Here is a 19072-nt window from a genome sequence, read left to right as displayed (position 1 = left end):
CCTCTCCTCCCTCCCTCCCTCCCTTTTCTTTCTTTTTCTTCATTTCTTTCTCCCCTCCTCTCCTTCATCCATTTACTTTACTTTCCATTTGTTTTTCTGTTCTCTCTTCTCTCCCTTCCTCTCCCCTCCCTCTTTCCTTTCCTTTCTTTCTTTCCTCTCCCTCCTCTCCTCCCTCCCTCCCCCTCTTCCTTTTTTCTTTCTCTCCCCTTCATCCATTTACTTTCCTTTCCTTGTTTTTCTGTTCTCTCTTCTCCTCTCCCTTCCCATCTCCTTCCTTTCTCTTTCTTTCTTTTTCTTTCCTCTCCTCCCTCCCCTCCCTTCCTTTCTTCTTTTTCTTTTCTTTCTTTTTCTCTCTCCCCTTCATCCGTTTCCTTTCCTTGTTTTTCTGTTCTCTCTTCTCCTCTCCCTTCCCGTCTTCTCCCTCTTTTTCTTTCTTTCTTTCTTTCTTTCTTTCTTTCTTTCTTTCTTTCTTTCTTTCTTTCTTTCTTTCTTTCTTTCTTTCTTTCTTTCTTTCTTTCTTTCTTCTTTCTTTCTTTCTTTCTTTCTTTCTTTCTTTCTTTCTTTCTTTCTCTCTTCTCCCTCACTTTTCTTTTTCTTTCTTTCCTTTTTTCCTTCCTCTCCTCCCTCCCTCTCCCTTCCTCCTTTCCTTTTTTCCTTTCTTTTTCTTTCTTCTCCTTCTCCCTCTCCCTCCTCTCCTCTCCTCTCCTCTCCTCTCACCAGCCAGATGTTACAGCTCGTCCCGGGCTGCTGTGGGGAGGGAGCGACTGACGGGGCCCATGTGGCTGATGCCGCGGGCGTCCTTCAGGGTCTTCCGCGAGCCGCTCCAGGCGGTTTCCCGCGAATCGTCGTCCCAGATGGTGGAAAACTCCGTGTCGCTCATCCACCCGGCGTCCCCTTCCCCCGCGTAATGGGCAGGATAAGCCAGGTAGGGCTGGATGGAAAAGGCCCGCAGGTCCCGGCTGCTGAAATGTTTTTTGTAATCCTCGCTGGGGGAGACAGGAAAGGAGGGGAATTACGCACGGCCTTTGCTGCAAAAACACAGGCAAGTCCTCGACTTACCCATCTGGAAAAGACCTTGTTTGCTGCTAAACCGGAAGTTCTCCTTAAGAAGCAAATAAACCTGAGTGCACCGGGTTCACACAAAATGAATGCCATCTAGCTTTGCGCCAAGGTCAAGGGCAGCTGGAAGGAAATCTGGTTACACCTATTGTAGAAAGCCATGGCAAATCTAGACAGCACACTAAAAAGCAGAGACATCACCCTGTCAACAAAAGTGCGTATAGTCAAAGCTGTGGTCTTCCCAGTTGCAATATATGGCAGTGAAAGTTGGACCATAAGAAAGGCTGAGCACCAAAGAATCGAGGCCTTTGAACTCTGGTGCTGGAGAAGACTCCTGCGAGTCCCTTGGACTGCAAGGCGATCAAACCGGTCGGTCCTAGAGGAGATCCACCCTGACTGCTCTTTAGAAGGCCAGATCCTGAAGCTAAAACTCAAATACTTTGGCCACCTAATGAGAAGGAAGGACTCACTGGAGAAGAGCCTAATGCTGGGAAAGATCGAGGGCAATAGAAGAAGGGGACGACAGAGAATGAGGTGGCTGGATGGAGTCACTGAAGCAGGAGGCGTGAGCCTAAATGGACTCCAGAAGATGGTAGAGGACAGGAAGGCCTGGAGGAACGTCGTCCATAGGGGTTGCGATTGGTCGGACACGACTTCGCAGCTAACAACAACAAATTGTAGAAATGTTAGTCTTCGTGCCAGTGTATGGATCCAGCTTACACATTCCAGGTCAAACATCTATGGAGCCAGGGTTGCCCCCAAAGATGCTTTTTCAAAAGGCAACTGGACTCTGCTTTTCCTTGAAGACTTTTTGCTTCTCATCCGAGAAGCTTCTTCCAGTTCTTCAGAAGGCAACTGGCTTTTTGTTTTTCCTTGAAGACTTTTCCCTTCTCATACGAGAAGCTTCTTCCAGTTCGTCAAAAGGCAACTGGACTCTTGTTTTTCCTTGAAGACTTTTCGCTTCTCATCGGAAAAGCTTCTTCCAGTTCTTCAGAAGGCAACTGGACACTGTTTTTCCTTGAAGACCTTTTCCCTTCTCATACCAGAAGCTTCTTCCAGTTCTTCAGAAGGCAATTGGACTCTTGTTTTTCCTTGAGGACTTTTCCCTTCTCATCCAGAAGGCAACTGGACTCTTGTTTTTCCTTGAGGACTTTTCCCTTCTCATCCAGGAAGCTTCTTCCAGTTCTTCAGAAGGCAACTGGACTCTTGTTTTTCCTTGAGGACTTTTTGCTTCTCATCCAGGAAGCTTCTTCCGTTCAGAACTTGAGAAGAAGCTTCTTGGATGAGAAGCGAAACGTCTTCGGGAGGAGAAAAAAAACCCTCCAAAACGCCCCTTGCCTTTTGAAAAAAAACAAACCCTTTTGGACTTCCAGGTCAAACCTTCCTTGCAATTTCGGCTGTGGGGAAGAGACCCTTTTGCCCTGCTCCTCCGCACTCAAGGACAGGAAAATTACACGTCTACGAGAAACAGAAATATTTCTAAATTATACGCTGCCTTCCTCCCTGGCCTGCCCCTGACACTGTCCTGATCTAAAACGAGTTGATTTCTGCCCATCATGTCGGCGGGCTCCAAAAACCTTCTACCATTCACGGCTCATTTGGTCATTTGCCATAAGTCGTCTTCTCCTCCCCAAGCAGCTACGAAGATCATCAAAGAGGACCTACAAAACTCTGTCCTCCATTCAGAAGGAGAATCAGAATAGAGTTGGGAGGGACCGTGGAGGTCTTCTAGTCCAGCCCCCTGCTCAAGCAGGAGAACGTATATGATCTCAGACAAGTGGCTGTCCATTCTCTTCTTAAAAACCTCCAGGGATGGAGCACCCACGATTTCTGGTGGCAAGCTGTTCCACTGGTTCCACAATTGTCCTCACTGTCAGGAAGTTTCTCCTTAATTCCAGGTTGCTTCTCTCTTTGATCAGCTTCCAACCATTGTTTCTTGTCCTGCCTTCTGGGGCTTTGGAGAATAGTTTGACCCCCTCTTCTCTGTGGCAGCCCCTCAAATACTGGAATACTGCTATGATGTCACCCCCCACTAGTCCTTCTTTTCTCTAGACTGGCCATTCCCAAATCCCGCAGCCGTTCCTCGTATGTTTTTGCCTCCAGTCCCTTAATCGTCTTAGTTGCTCTTCTTTGCATTTCCCCCCCCCCTTACAAAGCCTCATATTTATCCTCAAAGAAAGCCTACAAAAACTGTGCCAAGTTATGGATTCGGCCCAAGGCCAATCTGATTTTTCGCAATTCCCCCCTTGCTCCATTCCGCACGTTCTGCTTTTTTTTTGGAAAGAGACGGTTGAGGTTTAGCAAAGGCAGAACCTAACAAGAAGCAGATGAAGATTGGCTAGTAAGCACCAGCCCAGCTTGGATGGGGAAAAAAAAACAAACCTCAGAATACGGGCTCCGTTTTAGCTTGTGCTAAACATAAATTGCTTTTGCATGCAGTCTGGAAGGGAAGCCAAATGGCTTGGCTGGGAGCCTTACAAGCTGGAAACTCATACGTTTTCCCTACTCCAATGTTACTCGCTCGAGCAGCAAGGAGTCTCGTTTGTTGGCGAGGTCACTTCTTACAAATTTGGAAACGGCCATTTCAGATTTGGGGGGTCGGAGAGGCAGAGATATAAACTATGGACTTTCTTTGGCTGCAATAGCCTTTTTTTTTTAACATTTATTTTTCTTCCGTATGTCTCCATTTCTCTTTCATTGCTGTGTTTTTACGGATTCGGTTTCCACCGCCATCTCGTGCTCTCTAAAGTCTTTCCCCACCGGCATTTTTCAACCCGAGACGCTCCTGATGTGGTCATGGATTCCGACACCCATCGCTCTGAGCTGCACTTTCTACAGGCCACCCTCGGTTTACCACACTTCCTTTAGTGAGCGTTGCAAGTCACAACGGCGCTGGGGGAAAAAATGACTCGTGACTCGCTTTTCGCAGTCGCAAACTTTCCATGTCAAAATTCGGACGCTTGACCAGGAAAGATATATTTCAGTTTGGAGGAGATGGATAAATTATATTCAGAACAAATATGGGACTAAAAAGTTCCATTCAGCTTATGAGTAGATTTTAGTGGGACATTGCTATTGGTACTTTGTTTGTAGTTATGTTAAAGGGGAGTTAAAGCGCATTATGAATTTGGTTAATTGTATATTATGCATAATTTTTATTTAGAATATGATTATTGTAACTATAATCCTGTATTTAGCTCTGGGAAGTGGGGGGGGGAAGTGGGTGGGTTTGGGGTGGGAGGGATTTGGGGATATATTGTAAAATTTTGTTTTTGTAAAACTCTTTAATAAAATAAAAAAAAAAATTCGGACGCTTGACAACTGGCTCCTCTATACGACCATCGGAGCGTCCTGGGGGAAAGCACGTGATTTCCCCCCTTTGCGAGGAAAAATGGAGCGAAATTCAAAATTCTGGGCTCCCTTCCCTCCTCTTCTGCAAAAAAGGAAGGGCCACCGTTCCCCCCCCCCCAGGCATCCAACGGGCCAAAACTATCAATCCAGGCGCCAGCTTCTGCCTCTCAAAGGAAGCCCCGGCGCTCGGATGCCTTTGCGCCCTTCTTCCCCCAGGCAGGGCGTCTTCCGCACAACCTCAAAGCACCCAAGAGAAACAAGGCAGAAACTCTGGCCAGCCAAAGCAAGAGACGGAGCCAAAATCTGAAGGCCAATGACCTCAGCCCTCAGCAATGAGGCTAGTTAAGGAGAGCCCGGCCGATTTTGCACGGCTCAACATCTGCCCTCCAGATGACTCAGGACTGCAAAGGCCCAGGATTCCCAGCCGGGTTGTGCAAGCAGTAAAAAATTCATCTCTCCCCCCACTCTCTCTCTCTTTTCTTTCTCCCTCCTTCTGCCTCTTCTCTTTTTCTTTTCTTCCTCCTTCTCTCTCTTCCTCTCCTCTTTTCTTTCTGTCTCCCCTCCTCTCTTCTCTCTTTTTCACTCCTTCTATCTCTCTCCTCTCCTCTCTTTCTCCCTCCTCCTCTCTCCCTTCTCTCCTTTTTCTTTCTCTTTTTTCTCCTTCCTTGTCTCTCTCTTCTCTTTTCTCTCTTTTCTCTTTCCCCCTCCCTCCCTTTCTTCCTCCTCCTCTCTCTTCTTTTTCTCTTTTCTCTTTCTCCCTCATCTCTCTCTTCTCTTTTCTCTCTTTTCTCTTTCCCCCTCCCTCCCTTTCTTCCTCCTCCTCTCTCTTCTTTTTCTCTTTTCTCTTTCTCCCTCATCTCTCTCTTCTCTTTTCTCTCTTTTCTCTTTCCCCCTCCCTCCCTTTCTTCCTCCTCCTCTCTCTCCTTTTTCTCTTTTCTCTTTCTCCCTCATCTCTCTCTTCTCTTTTCTCTCTTTTCTCTTTCCCCCTCCCTCCCTTTCTTCCTCCTCCTCTCTCTTCTTTTTCTCTTTTCTCTTTCTCCCTCATCTCTCTCTTCTCTTTTCTCTCTTTTCTCTTTCCCCCTCCCTCCCTTTCTTCCTCCTCCTCTCTCTTCTTTTTCTCTTTTCTCTTTCTCCCTCATCTCTCTCTTCTCTTTTCTCTCTTTTCTCTTTCCCCCTCCCTCCCTTTCTTCCTCCTCCTCTCTCTCCTTTTTCTCTTTTCTCTTTCTCCCTCATCTCTCTCTTCTCTTTTCTCTCTTTTCTCTTTCCCCCTCCCTCCCTTTCTTCCTCCTCCTCTCTCTTCTTTTTCTCTTTTCTCTTTCTCCCTCATCTCTCTCTTCTCTTTTCTCTCTTTTCTCTTTCCCCCTCCCTCCCTTTCTTCCTCCTCCTCTCTCTTCTTTTTCTCTTTTCTCTTTCTCCCTCATCTCTCTCTTCTCTTTTCTCTCTTTTCTCTTTCCCCCTCCCTCCCTTTCTTCCTCCTCCTCTCTCTTCTTTTTCTCTTTTCTCTTTCTCCCTCATCTCTCTCTTCTCTTTTCTCTTTCCCCCTCCCTCGCTCTCTCTCCCCTCCCCTCTCCTTTCTTTTCTCTTTCTCTCCCCTCTCTCTTTCTCCCTCCTTCTCTCTCTTTTCTCTCTCTCTTTCCCCCTCCCTCTTTCTTCCTCCTCCTCTCTCTCCCTTCTCTCCTTTTTCTCTTTTCTCTTTCCCCCTCCCTCGCTCTCTCTCTCTCCCCTCTCCTCTCTTTCTCCCTCCTTCTCTCTCTCTCTCTCTTTTCTCTCTCTCTTTCCCACTTCCCGCAACCAGCAACATTAGCTCAAAAGCTTGCTTTGGCCATTTTCTGGCCCTATTTTTTACTAAAAGAACTGTTTTTTTTAAAATAAATAAATAAATAAATAAATAAATAAATAAATAAATAAATAAATAAATAACGGAACCGTTGCAGGGAAGAGGGAGTGAAAAGTGAGGGGGGGGGAATAGGAGCTGCTATAAGATGTACCCGGTTTTCCTGAAAATAGGACCCAAGTGGAAAAGAAGCCTTAACCTGACTTTTTTTTCAGGATGCTTGTAATATAAACCCTAAACCCCCCCCCCAAAAATAAGCCCCAGTTTAAGATCCTCAGCCAGACGGACTCATTTAGTACCGTATTTCCCTGAAAATAAGACCTGCCTGGAAAATAAGCTCTAATGCATCTTTTGGAGCAAAAATTAATATAAGACCCGATCTTATTTTTTTCCGGGGGGGGGGGAGGGAGGAAAATATGATAAGAGGGTTCGATTTTGGCTGGAGGAGTCGTGAAATGTTTCTCCAAGAAAAGGGGTCGAAATCCTAATAAATGCAAACTCCCCATCTCTGAGGGTTGTTTTTTTTTTAAAAGCAGAATGAGGGAGAAGAAATGGACAGGGTGCAAAACAAAACGTCTCCCAGAAGGGCGGGGGAGAAATCTGCAGGAGATGGAAGGGAGGGTCCCATAAAAGGGCTCAGCTGACTGGCTGGCACACCAGGTTCTTTCCCTTTTTTCTTTTTTTTTCCTTTTGCCAACATTTTCAATAGGAACGTGCCTTTTTAAGAGGGGAGGGGGTTCCTCTCATTTCGGGCGAGGAGGAAGGTCAATCCTTACTTGGGGTGTTTGTCGTACATAATGGGCAGGAATTCATCCACGGGCAGGATTTTAGACAAGGGCCGTGCCTCGACCAGCTTCTGAGCCCCCCGTCGCGAGAGGACATAGGCCAACGTCCAGTAGGAATATTCGGGCACCACCAGATTGGGGATCTCCGCCACTGCTTCCTCCTTGTCGGAGTTGACTTGTTTCCTGCCCAAGTAGCTGAAAAGAGAGAAGAACAGAACAACAGAGCTGGAAGGGAGCCTGGAGGTCTTCTAGTCCAACCCCATGCTCAAGCAGGAGCTCCAATATCATACTGGACAAATGGTTCTCCGGTCTCCAGGGATGGAGCACCCACAACTTCTGGTGGCAAGCAGTTCCACTGGTTAATTGTCCTCACGGTCAGGAAAATTCTCCTTAGTTCCAGGTTGCTTCTCTCCTGGATTAGTACGCAACTGTTGCTTCTTGTCCTGCCTTCAGGGGCTTTGGAGAATGGGTTGACCCCCTCCTCTTCTTTTGGATATTGGAACATTGCTATCATGCCACCCCTACTATAGAATAGTATAGAATGACGGAGTTGGAAGGGACCTTGGAGGTCTTCTAGTCCAACCCTCTGCTCAAGCAGGAAACCCTGCAACATTTCAGACAAATGGTTGTTAAAATCTTGTTAAAAACCTCCAGTGTTGGAGCACCCACAACTTCTGGAGGCAGGTAGTTCCACTGGTCAATTGTTCTCACTGTCAGGAAATTTCTCCTTAGTTCCAGGTTGCTTCTCTCCTGGATTAGCTTCCATGCGTTTGCGTCTTGTCCTGTCTTCCAGAATCACAAGAGTTGGAAGGGACCTAGTAGGTCATCTAGTCCAACCCCCACCCCCCCCACCCCCGCCCAAGCAGGAGACCTTACACCATTTCTGACAGATGGCAAATTGCACAAAGCACGTGACATACATCAGCTCCCAATGGAGTTGCGTCCGTTCCAACTCGTCCATCAGCTTCGCAAGGCGCCTCTTGAAGTAAGCCTCAAATCGGATGTCATCTTCCAGCACAAGGGATTTTTCCAGCCCTCTCTCGACCATCTGAATGACACGCACAGCAGACATCAGTGGAGATTGGAGGGGAATAATAATAATAATAATAATAATAATAATAATAATAATAATAATAATAATAATAATAATAATAATAATAATAATAATAATAATAATAATAATAATAATAATAATAATAAATAATAATAACAATAACAACAACAACATCTGGCTGACTGTGTGAATAATAATAATAATAAATAAAATAATAACAATAACAATAACAATAACAATAACAACAACAAAACAACAACAACAAAACAACAACAACAACAACAACAACAACAATAATAATAATAATAATAATAATAATAATAATAATAATAATAATAATAATAATAATAATAATAATAATAATAATTGGAAGGGACCTTGGAGGTCATCTAGTCCAACCCCCTGCTCAGGCAGGAAACCCTATACCGTTTCAGACAAATGCTTGTCCAATCTCTTCTTAAAAACCTCCAGTGTTGGAGCGTTCATAGCTTCTGGAGGCAGGTTGTTCCCCAACCTGTTCTAACTGTCAGGAAATTTCTCCTTAGTTCCAGGTTGCTTCTCTCCTTGATGAGTTTCCATCCGTTGCTTCTTGTCCTGCCTTCAGGGGCTTTGGAGAATTGCTTGACTCCCTCTTCTTTGGGGCAGCCCCTGAGATACTGGAATGCTGCTATCCTGTCCCCACTCGTCCTTCTCTTCATTAAACTAGTCATCCCCAATTCCAGCAACCGTTCTTCGTATGTTTTAGCCTCCAGTCCCCTGATCATCTTTGTTGCTCTTCTCTGCTCTCTTTCTAGAGTCTCAACATCTTTTTTACATCGTGGTGACCAAAACTGGATGCAGGATTCCAAGTGTGGCCTTACCGAGGCCTTGTAAAGCGGTATTAACGCTTCACCCGATCTTGATTCTATCCCTCTGTTGAGGCAGCCTAGCACTGTGTTGGCTTTTTTGGCAGCTGCCGCACACGGCTGGCTCCTCTTTAAGGGATCGTCCACTAGGATTCTGAGTCTATTGCAAAAAGCTCCTCTGCTCTCCCCAGCCTGATCTCCTTTAGTGTCGTGCCCGCTCAGAGGATCAACCCGAAAATTGGGAGGGTCTGGTTTGACTGATTGGAAACCCACCCCTCCTTGCTTGAAGAACAGAATAAATTCGGTTTAAACGTTGAGGAAAGGTTCGGCAGCCCTGCCAGAGTGAAAGCTGAATGATCCTGTTTGATGCTTAATGAACGGGAGAAGGAAAAGGATTAAACAGACCAGGGGATAAACTGACCAGCAGCCATTTTTTTTCCTGAGATGAAACATACTTTGAAATTAAGTCACGTTTAGTTCTGATTTCGCTCATCCCGGTCACCAGGATGGCCTCGAAGAGCGAGGAGGGCGCTTGGTTTGAAAAAAGGAAAGACAAACCAGGTTTTAAACCTGGGTCGCACCTCTTTCCAGACATGGTGGTGACTGAGGAAACAGCCAACTTCCCCTTTGGTGAGGGTCCTCCCCGAAAAGGGGTCATAATATCCGGGCAGTAAGTCAACACCGAGCTTCTTGATGCTGCTGCTATTCAGGGCTCTGGCGGAGAGAGAGAGAGAGAGAGAGAGAGAGAGAGAAATCAAAGTATTGCTGTGCCTTTTGTGAGATTTGGAGACTTTGGGAAGGCGTTTGCGTCCCAGGCGACGCTTAAAAGGTAAACTGCTGCTGAAGCTGGAGGCTTTGTCACAGCGTTTGGCAAAGCTTGGCCTTGCGTTCCGCCTCTTGGCCACCACCCGAAAGTGGGTTCTCTCGGAAAGGCGGCCAAAGTCCAGGACCCCTGCCAGGTTGGGAAAGACAACGTAACCCATCAGCCACCTTCCGTCTACGGCGTCAACCAGCAAGGGGTCTATTTCCAGCTCGAAAAGGGCCTCCAGCATGCGCTGCCGCCGGTCCGGGCATCGGGCCAGGTTGATAAGAAAGACCTGTGCGAAAAAGGGGGACGATGAGGCGTTAAGATTGGGAAGGGTCTTTCGAGGGCATCTAGTCCAACACACACACACAGACACACACACACACACGTTGCCCAGTGCAGGCAAATCCGCTTGCTGTTCTTTCCCTCACCTCATCAAACCCGATCTTGGTTGGATGCTTTGGGGGGACGTAGAGGTGCCTGGAGCGGGACATGGGGGGCCCATCGACTGCAAGGGAGAGAAACAGGCAGAGAGGAAGCCACCTTGATTTAAAACTTTTCATTTTCTTTTCCTTTTTTTGCTTTCTTAGAAAGCTTGAGAAGGAAAGGAAGGGAAGGGAAGGGAAGGGAAGGGAAGGGAAGGGAAGGGAAGGGAAGGGAAGGGAAGGAGGGGAGGGGAAGGGAGGGGAAGGGAAGGGAAGTGAAGTGAAGGGAAAGGAGAGGAGAGGAGGGGAGGGGAGGGGAAGGGAAGGGAAGGGAAGGGAAGGGAAGGGAAAGGAAAGGAAAGGAAAGGAAAAGAGAGGAGAGGAGAGGAGAGGAAAGGAAAGGAAGGGAAAGGAAAGGAGGGGAAAGGAAGGAAGGAAGGAAGGAAGGAAGGAAGGAAGGAAGGAAGGAAGGAAGGAAGGAAGGACACAGAAAAAAAAAGAGACGTCATTTTTTTCAGTGCACTCAGATACAAAAATAAAACAAAAATGCAGCCTCAATGTTTGGCCTTACATTTCACACCCGTTCAAGCCCTTTCCAAAATCACAACGCCATTCCAGTCCTCAAAACCTACCATCCAAGCTCAGTTATAAATATTCATCCTTGGATAACCTAAATCCTGGCTGGCATTTTAAGTTACGTTTACCACAGCAGGATCCCAGCTCAACATCCCTCCCCCCCACACACACACCGAAAAGCTAGCATAATCCTCCCCCCCACCCCCTGAGACTCTATTGGGGGTAAAACGCCAGCAGTGCCCCCTTTAATACCAACCGATGGCCTCCAGGATGAGATGCACAAACTGGGTTTGTTCCTCTTCCAGCGTCTGGTGCGACGCCATCGGCACATTGATGTAGCCGAACCGCTCCTGATTGCACAGGAACATCTCAGCTCCTGGATGGAGAGGGGGAAAAAAAATCAGATTAAACATTTCCAAGCCACCTGCTGGCTTTCTTTCCTAACAACTGTCTGGCTTAGCAGTGGAAATTCTGCTGCACACCGCAAAAAATTATGGCTGTAATGTTGTTACCTTCTGGTGTGCTGAAGAAGAAGAGAATAACAGAGTTGGGAGGGATCTTGGAGGTCTTCTAGTCCAACCCCCTGCTCAGGCAGGAAATCCTAGACAATTTCAGACAAATAGCTGTCCAATCACTTCTTTAAAACTTCCAATGTTGAGCAGAGGGTGGACTAGAAGACCTCCAGGGTCCCTTGCAACTTTGTCATTCCGTTCTGAGAAATCCAGGCAACAGTGATATATAGATATAGATATAGATATAGATATAGATATAGATATAGATATAGATATAGATATAGATATAGATATAGATATAGATATAGATATAGATATAGATATAGATATAGATATAGATATAGATATAGATATAGATATAGTTGAAGGGACGTGGTGGCTCAGTGGGTTAGGACACTGAGCCTGTCGATCAGAAGGTCGGCAGTTTGGCGGGTCGAATCCCGAGTGCCGCGTAACAGAGTGAGCGCCTGTTACTCGTCCCAGCTTCTGCCCACCAATGCAAGTAGAAAAATAGGGACCACTCCGGTGGGAAGGGAACAGCGTTCCGTGCGCCTTTGGCGTCTAGTCATGCCGGCCACATGACCACGGAGACGTCCTCGGACAAGCGCTGGCTCTTCGGCTTTGAAACGGAGATGAGCACCGGCCCCTAGAGTCAGAAACGACTAGCATGCATGTGCGGGGGAACCTTTACCTAGAGAGAGAGAGAGAGAGAGAGATTGTATATAGATATATCTATATTGTATATATAGATATATATAGAGAGATAGATATATATAGAGAGATAGATATATATAGAGGTAGATATATATAGAGAGAGAGATAGAGATATATAGATAGATATATAGATAGAGACAGAGATATAGATAGATAGAGATATACACATAATAAAAGCACTTCTTGAAGCAAACACGTGGAACCCCGAGAAGACCACGTCAACGGAGACCACGGATGACTGAACTGAACTGGATGAAAAGGCATATTATTCCGCATGGCTCCACCTTTCGCTTCTCACCTGCAACTTGGCAAGAGAAGGCAAAGACGTTGATGTCGTCAAAGGGCCAGGAGTAGGAAGAGGGAGGCGGGTGGAAGGCCAGACTCGCGGTGTCGTTCTTTCGCAAATCGATCAAGAAGGTGGCGAAGACCATGGGCACAGCGAAGCACCCCAGACGCTGGCGGTTCTTGGTGGGGAAATAGTCTGCTGTGCGTCGGTAATAACCCTGGAGGGAGCAAGAAATTAAAAGCCAAATTCCCAGGAAGATAATTTATCCACCCAACGCCGCCAAGTAAAATATACGTAGCATTAAGCCCAATCGTTTCATCTCTCTAATCAGGGGATCCTGTTGACCCCGGGGGGGGGACGCTGCGACCGTCATAAATACGGGTCAGTTGCCAAGCGTCCGGATTTGGATCAGCTGACTGTGGGGGATGCTGCAAAGGTCGTGAAGTGTGAAAAAAAACACGTCCTAAGTCACGTTTCTCAGGGCCGCTGCAATTGCGAAGGGTCGCTAAATGCACCTGTTGAAAGTCGAGGACTTGCCTGTTTTCAAACCTGCCTGCTTACCTGCGGGGTGATCCCACACCAGAAATTAGAATAATACGTCTGGGAATCCATCATGGGGGCAACGACCGATTTGTTTTGTGCGATGAGGAACCTGAGGGTTTGGTTGTTGGTCAGGATGCTGTCCGTGTCGGCAAACTAGGGGCAAATGATACACCAGCTCAGTCAGAGAGGAGGAAGAGGAGGAGGAGGAGGAGGAGGAGGAGGAGGAGGAGGAGGAGGAGGAGGAGGAGGAGGTGGAGGGAAAAGATCGCTGTGGGGTCCTTGGTGCTTTCTGAGCTGGGTTATTTTCTTGTACATGTTTCATTGCCCAACTAGGTAACATCATCAGTGCTAGAAGGGAGGAGAAGTGGGAGGAAGAGGAGGAGGAGGAGAAGGAAGAAGAGGAGGAGGAAGAGGAAGAAGAGAAAAGGAGGAGGAGGAGGAGGAAGGAAGGATTGTGGGGTCCTTGGTGCTTTCTGAGCTGGGTTATTTTCTTGCAGATGTTTCATTGCCCAACTAGGTAACATCATCAGTGGTAGAAGGGAGGAGGAGGAGGAGGAGGAGGAGGAGGAGGAGGAGGAAGGAGGAGGAAGAGAAAAGGAGGAGAAGGAAGGAAGGAAGGAAGGAAGGAAGGAAGGAAGGAAGGATGAATGGATTGTGGGGTCCTTGGTGCTTTCTGAGCTGGGTTATTTTCTTGCAGATGTTTCATTGCCCAACTCAGTAACATCATCAGTGGTAGAAGGGAGGAGGAGGAGGAGGAGGAGGAGGAGGAGGAGGAGGAGGAGGAGGAGGAGGAAGGAAGGAAGGAAGGAAGGAAGGAAGGAAGGAAGGAAGGAAGGAAGGAAGGATTCTGGGGTCCTTGGTGCTTTCTGAGCTGGGTTATTTTCTCGCAGATGTTTCATTGCCCAACTAGATAATATCATCAGTGCTAGAAGGGAGGAGGAGGAGGAGGAGGAGGAGGAGGAGGAGGAGGAGGAGGAGGACGATGACGACGACTATGGGGTCCTTGGTGCTCTCTGAGCTGGGTTTTCTTGCAGACGTTTCATGACCCAACTAGGGACCATCATCAGTGCCAGAAGGGAGAGAGAGAAAGGGCAAATTCCACTTCTTTCTAGAACTGATGATATTCCCTAGTTGGGCCATGAAACGTCCTCCAGCGGGAAAAAATACCCAGCTCAGAGATCACCATAAAGAAACGCACAAAAATGCATCAAATCCTTTCCTTCAAAATTCCCTCAACGTTCTTCTTTCCCGCGACACGTTGTGCCCCCAAAGTATCCAGCAAGCCACGGTTTAAATGAGTTTAGCCAGCAGAATCCAGGGCACCACTCTGGACTTTGGCTGAATTTAGCCCGTGGGGAGTGTCTGTGTGTGTCTGTGGGCGGGGGGGGGGCAACTTTGGACCCAGATTGTTGGGGGCAATTAAGCTGACTTGGTAATAATGCCGCTTGGGGTGTGTGTGAAAGCCCTAATAAGCAGGCATATACATAGAATGAAGGCTACTGCTAAGCTTGTAAGCCACCCTAAGTCTTCAGAGAAGGGCGGGATATAAATGGAATTAAAATAAAAATAAAATATACATAGAATGAAGGCTACTGCTAAGCTTGTAAGCCGCCCTGAGTCTTCGGAGAAGGGCGGGATATAAATGGAATTAAAATAAAAATAAATAAAATAAATAAATAAATAAAATAAACTTTTTTTTTTGCCACTGGTCAGATTTACCAGAATGTAAGCGGCTTCGTGCGCTCGAGCAAAGACGAGGGCTTCCTGCTTTAGCCTCATGATCTGTTCGAAACGCTACTCCGTCCAATGTTTGGGTCCCACTTCGTTGGGATAAGAGCTGAGTGGGGGGGGAAAGGGGGGGGAGCAAAAGAATCAGAAGGGGCAGCTAGAAATATTTTATCAGGTTTGCCTAAAGCGTAACATTCCACCTTTGGTCAGGGAAGAGTTACACATATTTTGCCTCCGGAGGGGCGGGGGGGGGAGGAAAAAAAAAAAGAAAGAAGAATATTTGGATTCCACGGGGTGGAATTTTTCCGTGGCATCCGTTGGGCAAATTCAGAAAAGAGGCGCTCGGCTCAGGGAGGGATAGACTGCCTCTGTCCAGAGAGGCTCCATTGCAAGGCCTGAGACACAAAACATTACCTGGGCTCTTTCACAGCTCTCCATACGATAGACCGGTAATCTTTTTCCACCGCCCTGAGCCATTCCTGCAGCATTTGCGTGGTGTTGTCTACGTTGTGATCCGTGGCGCACCTGGGAAGAGAGGGAGGGAGGGATGGATTTGGGTTCTTCCCAAAAACCGAAGCTCTGTGTTCAAATTCACACGTTTGCGACTTAAAAAATAATAAAAAAAATTGGCTAGCCTCAAGGAGCACGACGTATTAAGGTGCCGGAGATTTAAAAAAAACACGAGAAGCCTTACGGCAGATCAGAGTTCCCTTTTGCCCTCTCTTCCCAGAAGCTTTGGACTCCAAGACTCATAACCAGCTGGCTGGGGATTATGGGAGTTGCCCAGCGCATTCAGGCCTCCCCATGTTGTCTTAAGGGAAGTCTGTTGTTCCCAATGGCTCCCATCAAGATACTTTCCCCCGAGCTCTTTTTCAACGTGACTGAGCCTAGAATTGTCCCCAGGCAAAAAGGAAAGGTCGCCACCGAGTGTAGACATCTCGGTTCAAACATCACCATGCTAGGTCTCCAATCCACAACTATTCCGACAACTGCATGGGGGGCTGCCTCCCTACTCGATCCGCAAATCAAATTGACCTTGGCGGTCCGGAATTTCTAGAGCCTTTTTTTCCCCTCCTTTTTTTTTAAACCAAATTCCTTATCGTTGGAATTCTACAGCCCCAAATCCCGCTTATTTATTTTTTTCCCCCTTCTCCGCGCAGGCTAGAAAATCAGCAGAAGGGTTGATCTGCTACGGGCCAAGATGTTCAGCCAGTTGCTGGAAATTATATGTTTACTTTCCAAATGGCTCTCTAGCTGAGTTCGGTTGTGCCAACACAGCGACTCTAAACGTATTTGTGGCACGTGGCGCCTTTACTCCAGTTAGGATCTGGATTGTGTTGCTTAGTCAATTAGCCACCCAAGACAGTCTCAGCCTTGAAGCCAAGGAAAAGAGGCTGTAATTGCAGTTTAATTGGAATTAGGAAGTCAGAGGGAAACGGAAAGGAGAGGACATTAAAGAATTTCCCAGAGATCCGGTGGTTGTAAAGTAACGGATGGGCAAAAGAGAGGGAGGGAGGGAGGGAGGGGGAGGATGGGAGTTGTGATCCATGCCCTCCCCTGGATTGGGAGATGGGTCCTCTGAGGCAAAGGAGGAGAGAAATTGTCTGGTGAAGAGGCCAAGGGAGACGAAGGCCCAGATGTTGAAGGAAGAAGAGGAAACAGAATAAAAAGGGGAAGGAAGGAAGGAAGGAAGGAAGGAAGGAAGGAAGGAAGGAAGGAAGGAAAAGGGAAGGAAGGAAGGAAGGAAGGAAGGAAGGAAGGAAGGAAGGAAGGAAGGAAGAGGAAGAGATGAACAAGAGGGAGAAAAGGAAGGAAGGAAGGAAGGAAGGAAGGAAGGAAGGAAGGAAGGAAGGAAGGAGGGAGGGAGGGAGGGAGGGAGAAGAAAAAGGAAGGAATGAACAAGAGGGAGAAAAGGAAGGAAGAAAGGAAGGAAGAAAGGGAGAAAGGAGAGGGAGGGAAGAAAGGAAGGAAGGAAGGAAGGAGGGAGGGAGAAAAAGGAAGGAATGAACAAGAGGGAGAAAAGGAAGGAAGGAAGGAAGGAAAGGGAGAAAGGAGAGGGAGGGAAGGAAGAAAGGAAGGAAGGAAGGAAGGAAGGAAGGAAGGAAGGAAGGAGAACGAAAAGGAAGGGATGAACAAGAGGGAGAAAAGGAAGGAAGGAAGGGGGGGAGGGAGGGAAGGAAGGAAGGAAGGAAGGAAGGAAGACAAATAGAAATTACTATACAACAGACTCCAGATAGTGGATTCTGATCTTCTGGAACTGTCCAGCGACATCCTAAAATTGCCTTTGTCGCTTTAACAGATCCTACAGATGGGGGGGAAAGCTCATCTCCTCCTTGATATTAAAAACCACCCACCCTTCTTGTTACATGGCTGGAGTTGGGAATTCTACGAGTTCCTAAAAAAAAAAGAGCCATACACTTTTTCTTTTTTTTTGGCCAGGGAGAAGCTTTGAAAGGCAGCAAAAAGGAGAATCTTTCCATCTTTGCAAGCCGCCCAGGTGGGAGACAGGTGAGCCATACCTGCCAGGCTGGGAATTGTAGCTGTTTGAGGGGCAGGGTGACGGGTGAGATGAGAGGGATGGCAGATCAATTCACCTGGCAAAAAATCCAATTTATTTGCAGCCTGGGGTTCCTCAAGGGCTTTAGGCACACGCCATAACATTAAACAATGTGTAGCATTCAGGATTATTATTATTATTATTATTATTATTATTATTATTATTATTATTATTATTATTGAAAAAAATGGCCTTATATCCCTCTCTCTCTCCTCGCACAAGAAGGCCGCAACCCGCCTCCCGATATTGTTTTAGAGGTCCTGGACTATAACTCCCATCGTGCTGGGATGCAGGAGGATGGGAGCTGCAGTCCGTGGTATCTGCAGGGCGGTCAAATTGGGCTGTGGGGAGAAAAGGGGATAGCCAGAAACCCCCACAAGGAAGATCACGGATGGGAGGGAAAACCACAGAGGAGCAAAACGAATCTTTGGGAAAAGCCAGATGAGGGCAAACAGCAGCAAAATATACCCGCCCACCCACCCCGGGAACCCCAGAAACGGAATTCTGCACCCCAAGTCAGCATCCATTAACACGTCCCCAATCCGTCTCTCAAATCCCCTAACGGAGAAACACCCCCCCCTAATCCTCTGTCCTTAAGCGGGGGGGGGCGCCCTCTTGATGTCTAGCACTGCATGCCCCCAGTCACCCCTGCCCCACACGGCCAGGTCTGGGGGCTCCAGAGTCAGGAAGGCACACACACACACACACACACACACACACACACAAAACGGGCAAGGGGGGAGCGCTTCAAAGCACCCCCCAGTCTTTCCCCAGCCAGCCTCTCCAACGCAGTGACCTGTTCAGAAACTCACCCCTCCTGCCAAGGAGACGTCCCACCCCAGACGCCCCCACCCCACCCCCAACTCATCTAGGGTCCCAGAGACCCCACCCTCCCCAAAGCCGACTCTGGAGAGAGGCGAGACCTTTCCCCCCCCTCTCCTTCCAGCAGGCAGCTGTCCAGCTAAGAAAGGGAGGGGGGGTTGTCGGTGCTTTGCAAGGAAGCCCCCCCCCGACCCCCGACCCCCGCGTCCTCTTACCAAATGGAGATGCGCTCGGCGGGGTAATCCAGGCTCTCCAGAGCCCCCAGGTAGTGGGGCAGCGAGTGCTGGGCATTGCGGGCCAGGATGGCGACCACCACGGTGGGCAGCTCCTCCTCCTCCTCCTCCTCCCCCCCCCTGCCCGGGGATTCCCCTTCCTCCTGCCTGGGGGAGGAGCAGACCCCCAGACCCAGGAGGAGAAGCGCCAGGGCGCAGCGCAGGGAAATCACGGGCGGAGGCATCGAGGCAGCCACGGAGGAAGAGGAGGAGAAGGAGAAGGAGCGGGGGGGGGAACACGGGGGGCAGAGGAGGGAGCAGAGGCGGGGGCGGAGCCAAAGGGAGAGGAGGGGCCAGAAAGGGGAGGGTGGGGGGGGGCTTGAATCTTGTTCCGCGGAACCGAAGCTCCTTCGCCTGCCCCCCTCCACCCACAGCTTCTTTATCTTTCCCCGGCGTACACGTGTCAGCGTGGGGGGGGCTGCCAAGACCCTTACTCTCTTTCCCATCCCAGCTGAGGATGATGGGCCTTGCCGTCGCTCTCCCGACACGATAACCAGTGGCGCAGCTTGCCGTCCGAAGGTGTGGAGGTTTGAGAAGAAGAGACTGGACAGACGCTTGTCTGAAACGGCGCAGGGTCTCCTGCTCGAGCCTAAGGGGCTGGACTAGAAGACCTCCGAGAGCCCTTTCCTGCTCGAGATTCTGATTCCGATTCTCGCCCTTTAGACCCGCGCCTTTGTTCAGCTGCTGGACGTACGTGTGTGTGTGTGTGTGTGTGTGTGTTTGTGTGTGTGTGTGTGTATTCGTCCACCAAAGCACTAGTCCTCATGAAGTTTGGGGGCAAAAAAAAAAGTTGTTTCTTATTTCAGACCGTCCCTCTCTCCCGATAAGGTAAAGGTAAAGGTTCCCCCGCACACGCGTGCTAGTCGTTTCCGACTCTAGGGGCCGGTGCTCATCTCCGTTGCAA

General features: G+C 48.3%; 1 protein-coding gene across 1 annotated transcript; it reads right to left on the bottom strand.

The window, feature by feature from the left end:
* Positions 1 to 55: 55 nt before the first annotated feature.
* On the bottom strand, positions 56 to 18353 carry CERCAM (cerebral endothelial cell adhesion molecule; the record flags this gene model as incomplete). Its single annotated transcript, XM_081339519.1, is given in 13 exon segments — positions 56 to 986; positions 7021 to 7224; positions 7950 to 8077; positions 9510 to 9642; positions 9919 to 10025; positions 10165 to 10241; positions 10991 to 11110; positions 12259 to 12463; positions 12808 to 12942; positions 14509 to 14583; positions 14587 to 14626; positions 14932 to 15042; positions 18112 to 18353. Coding segments are annotated over 13 exon segments (1836 nt in total). The 3' UTR covers positions 56 to 727.
* Between the last annotated feature and the right edge of the window lie 719 nt (positions 18354 to 19072).

This window comes from Vipera berus (assembly GCF_964194415.1).
Source record: "Vipera berus genome assembly, chromosome: 15".
Taxonomy (NCBI): Eukaryota; Metazoa; Chordata; class Lepidosauria; order Squamata; family Viperidae; genus Vipera; species Vipera berus.
Note: the sequence above shows the minus strand (reverse complement) of the source record. Positions and strands in the feature narration are given on the sequence as shown.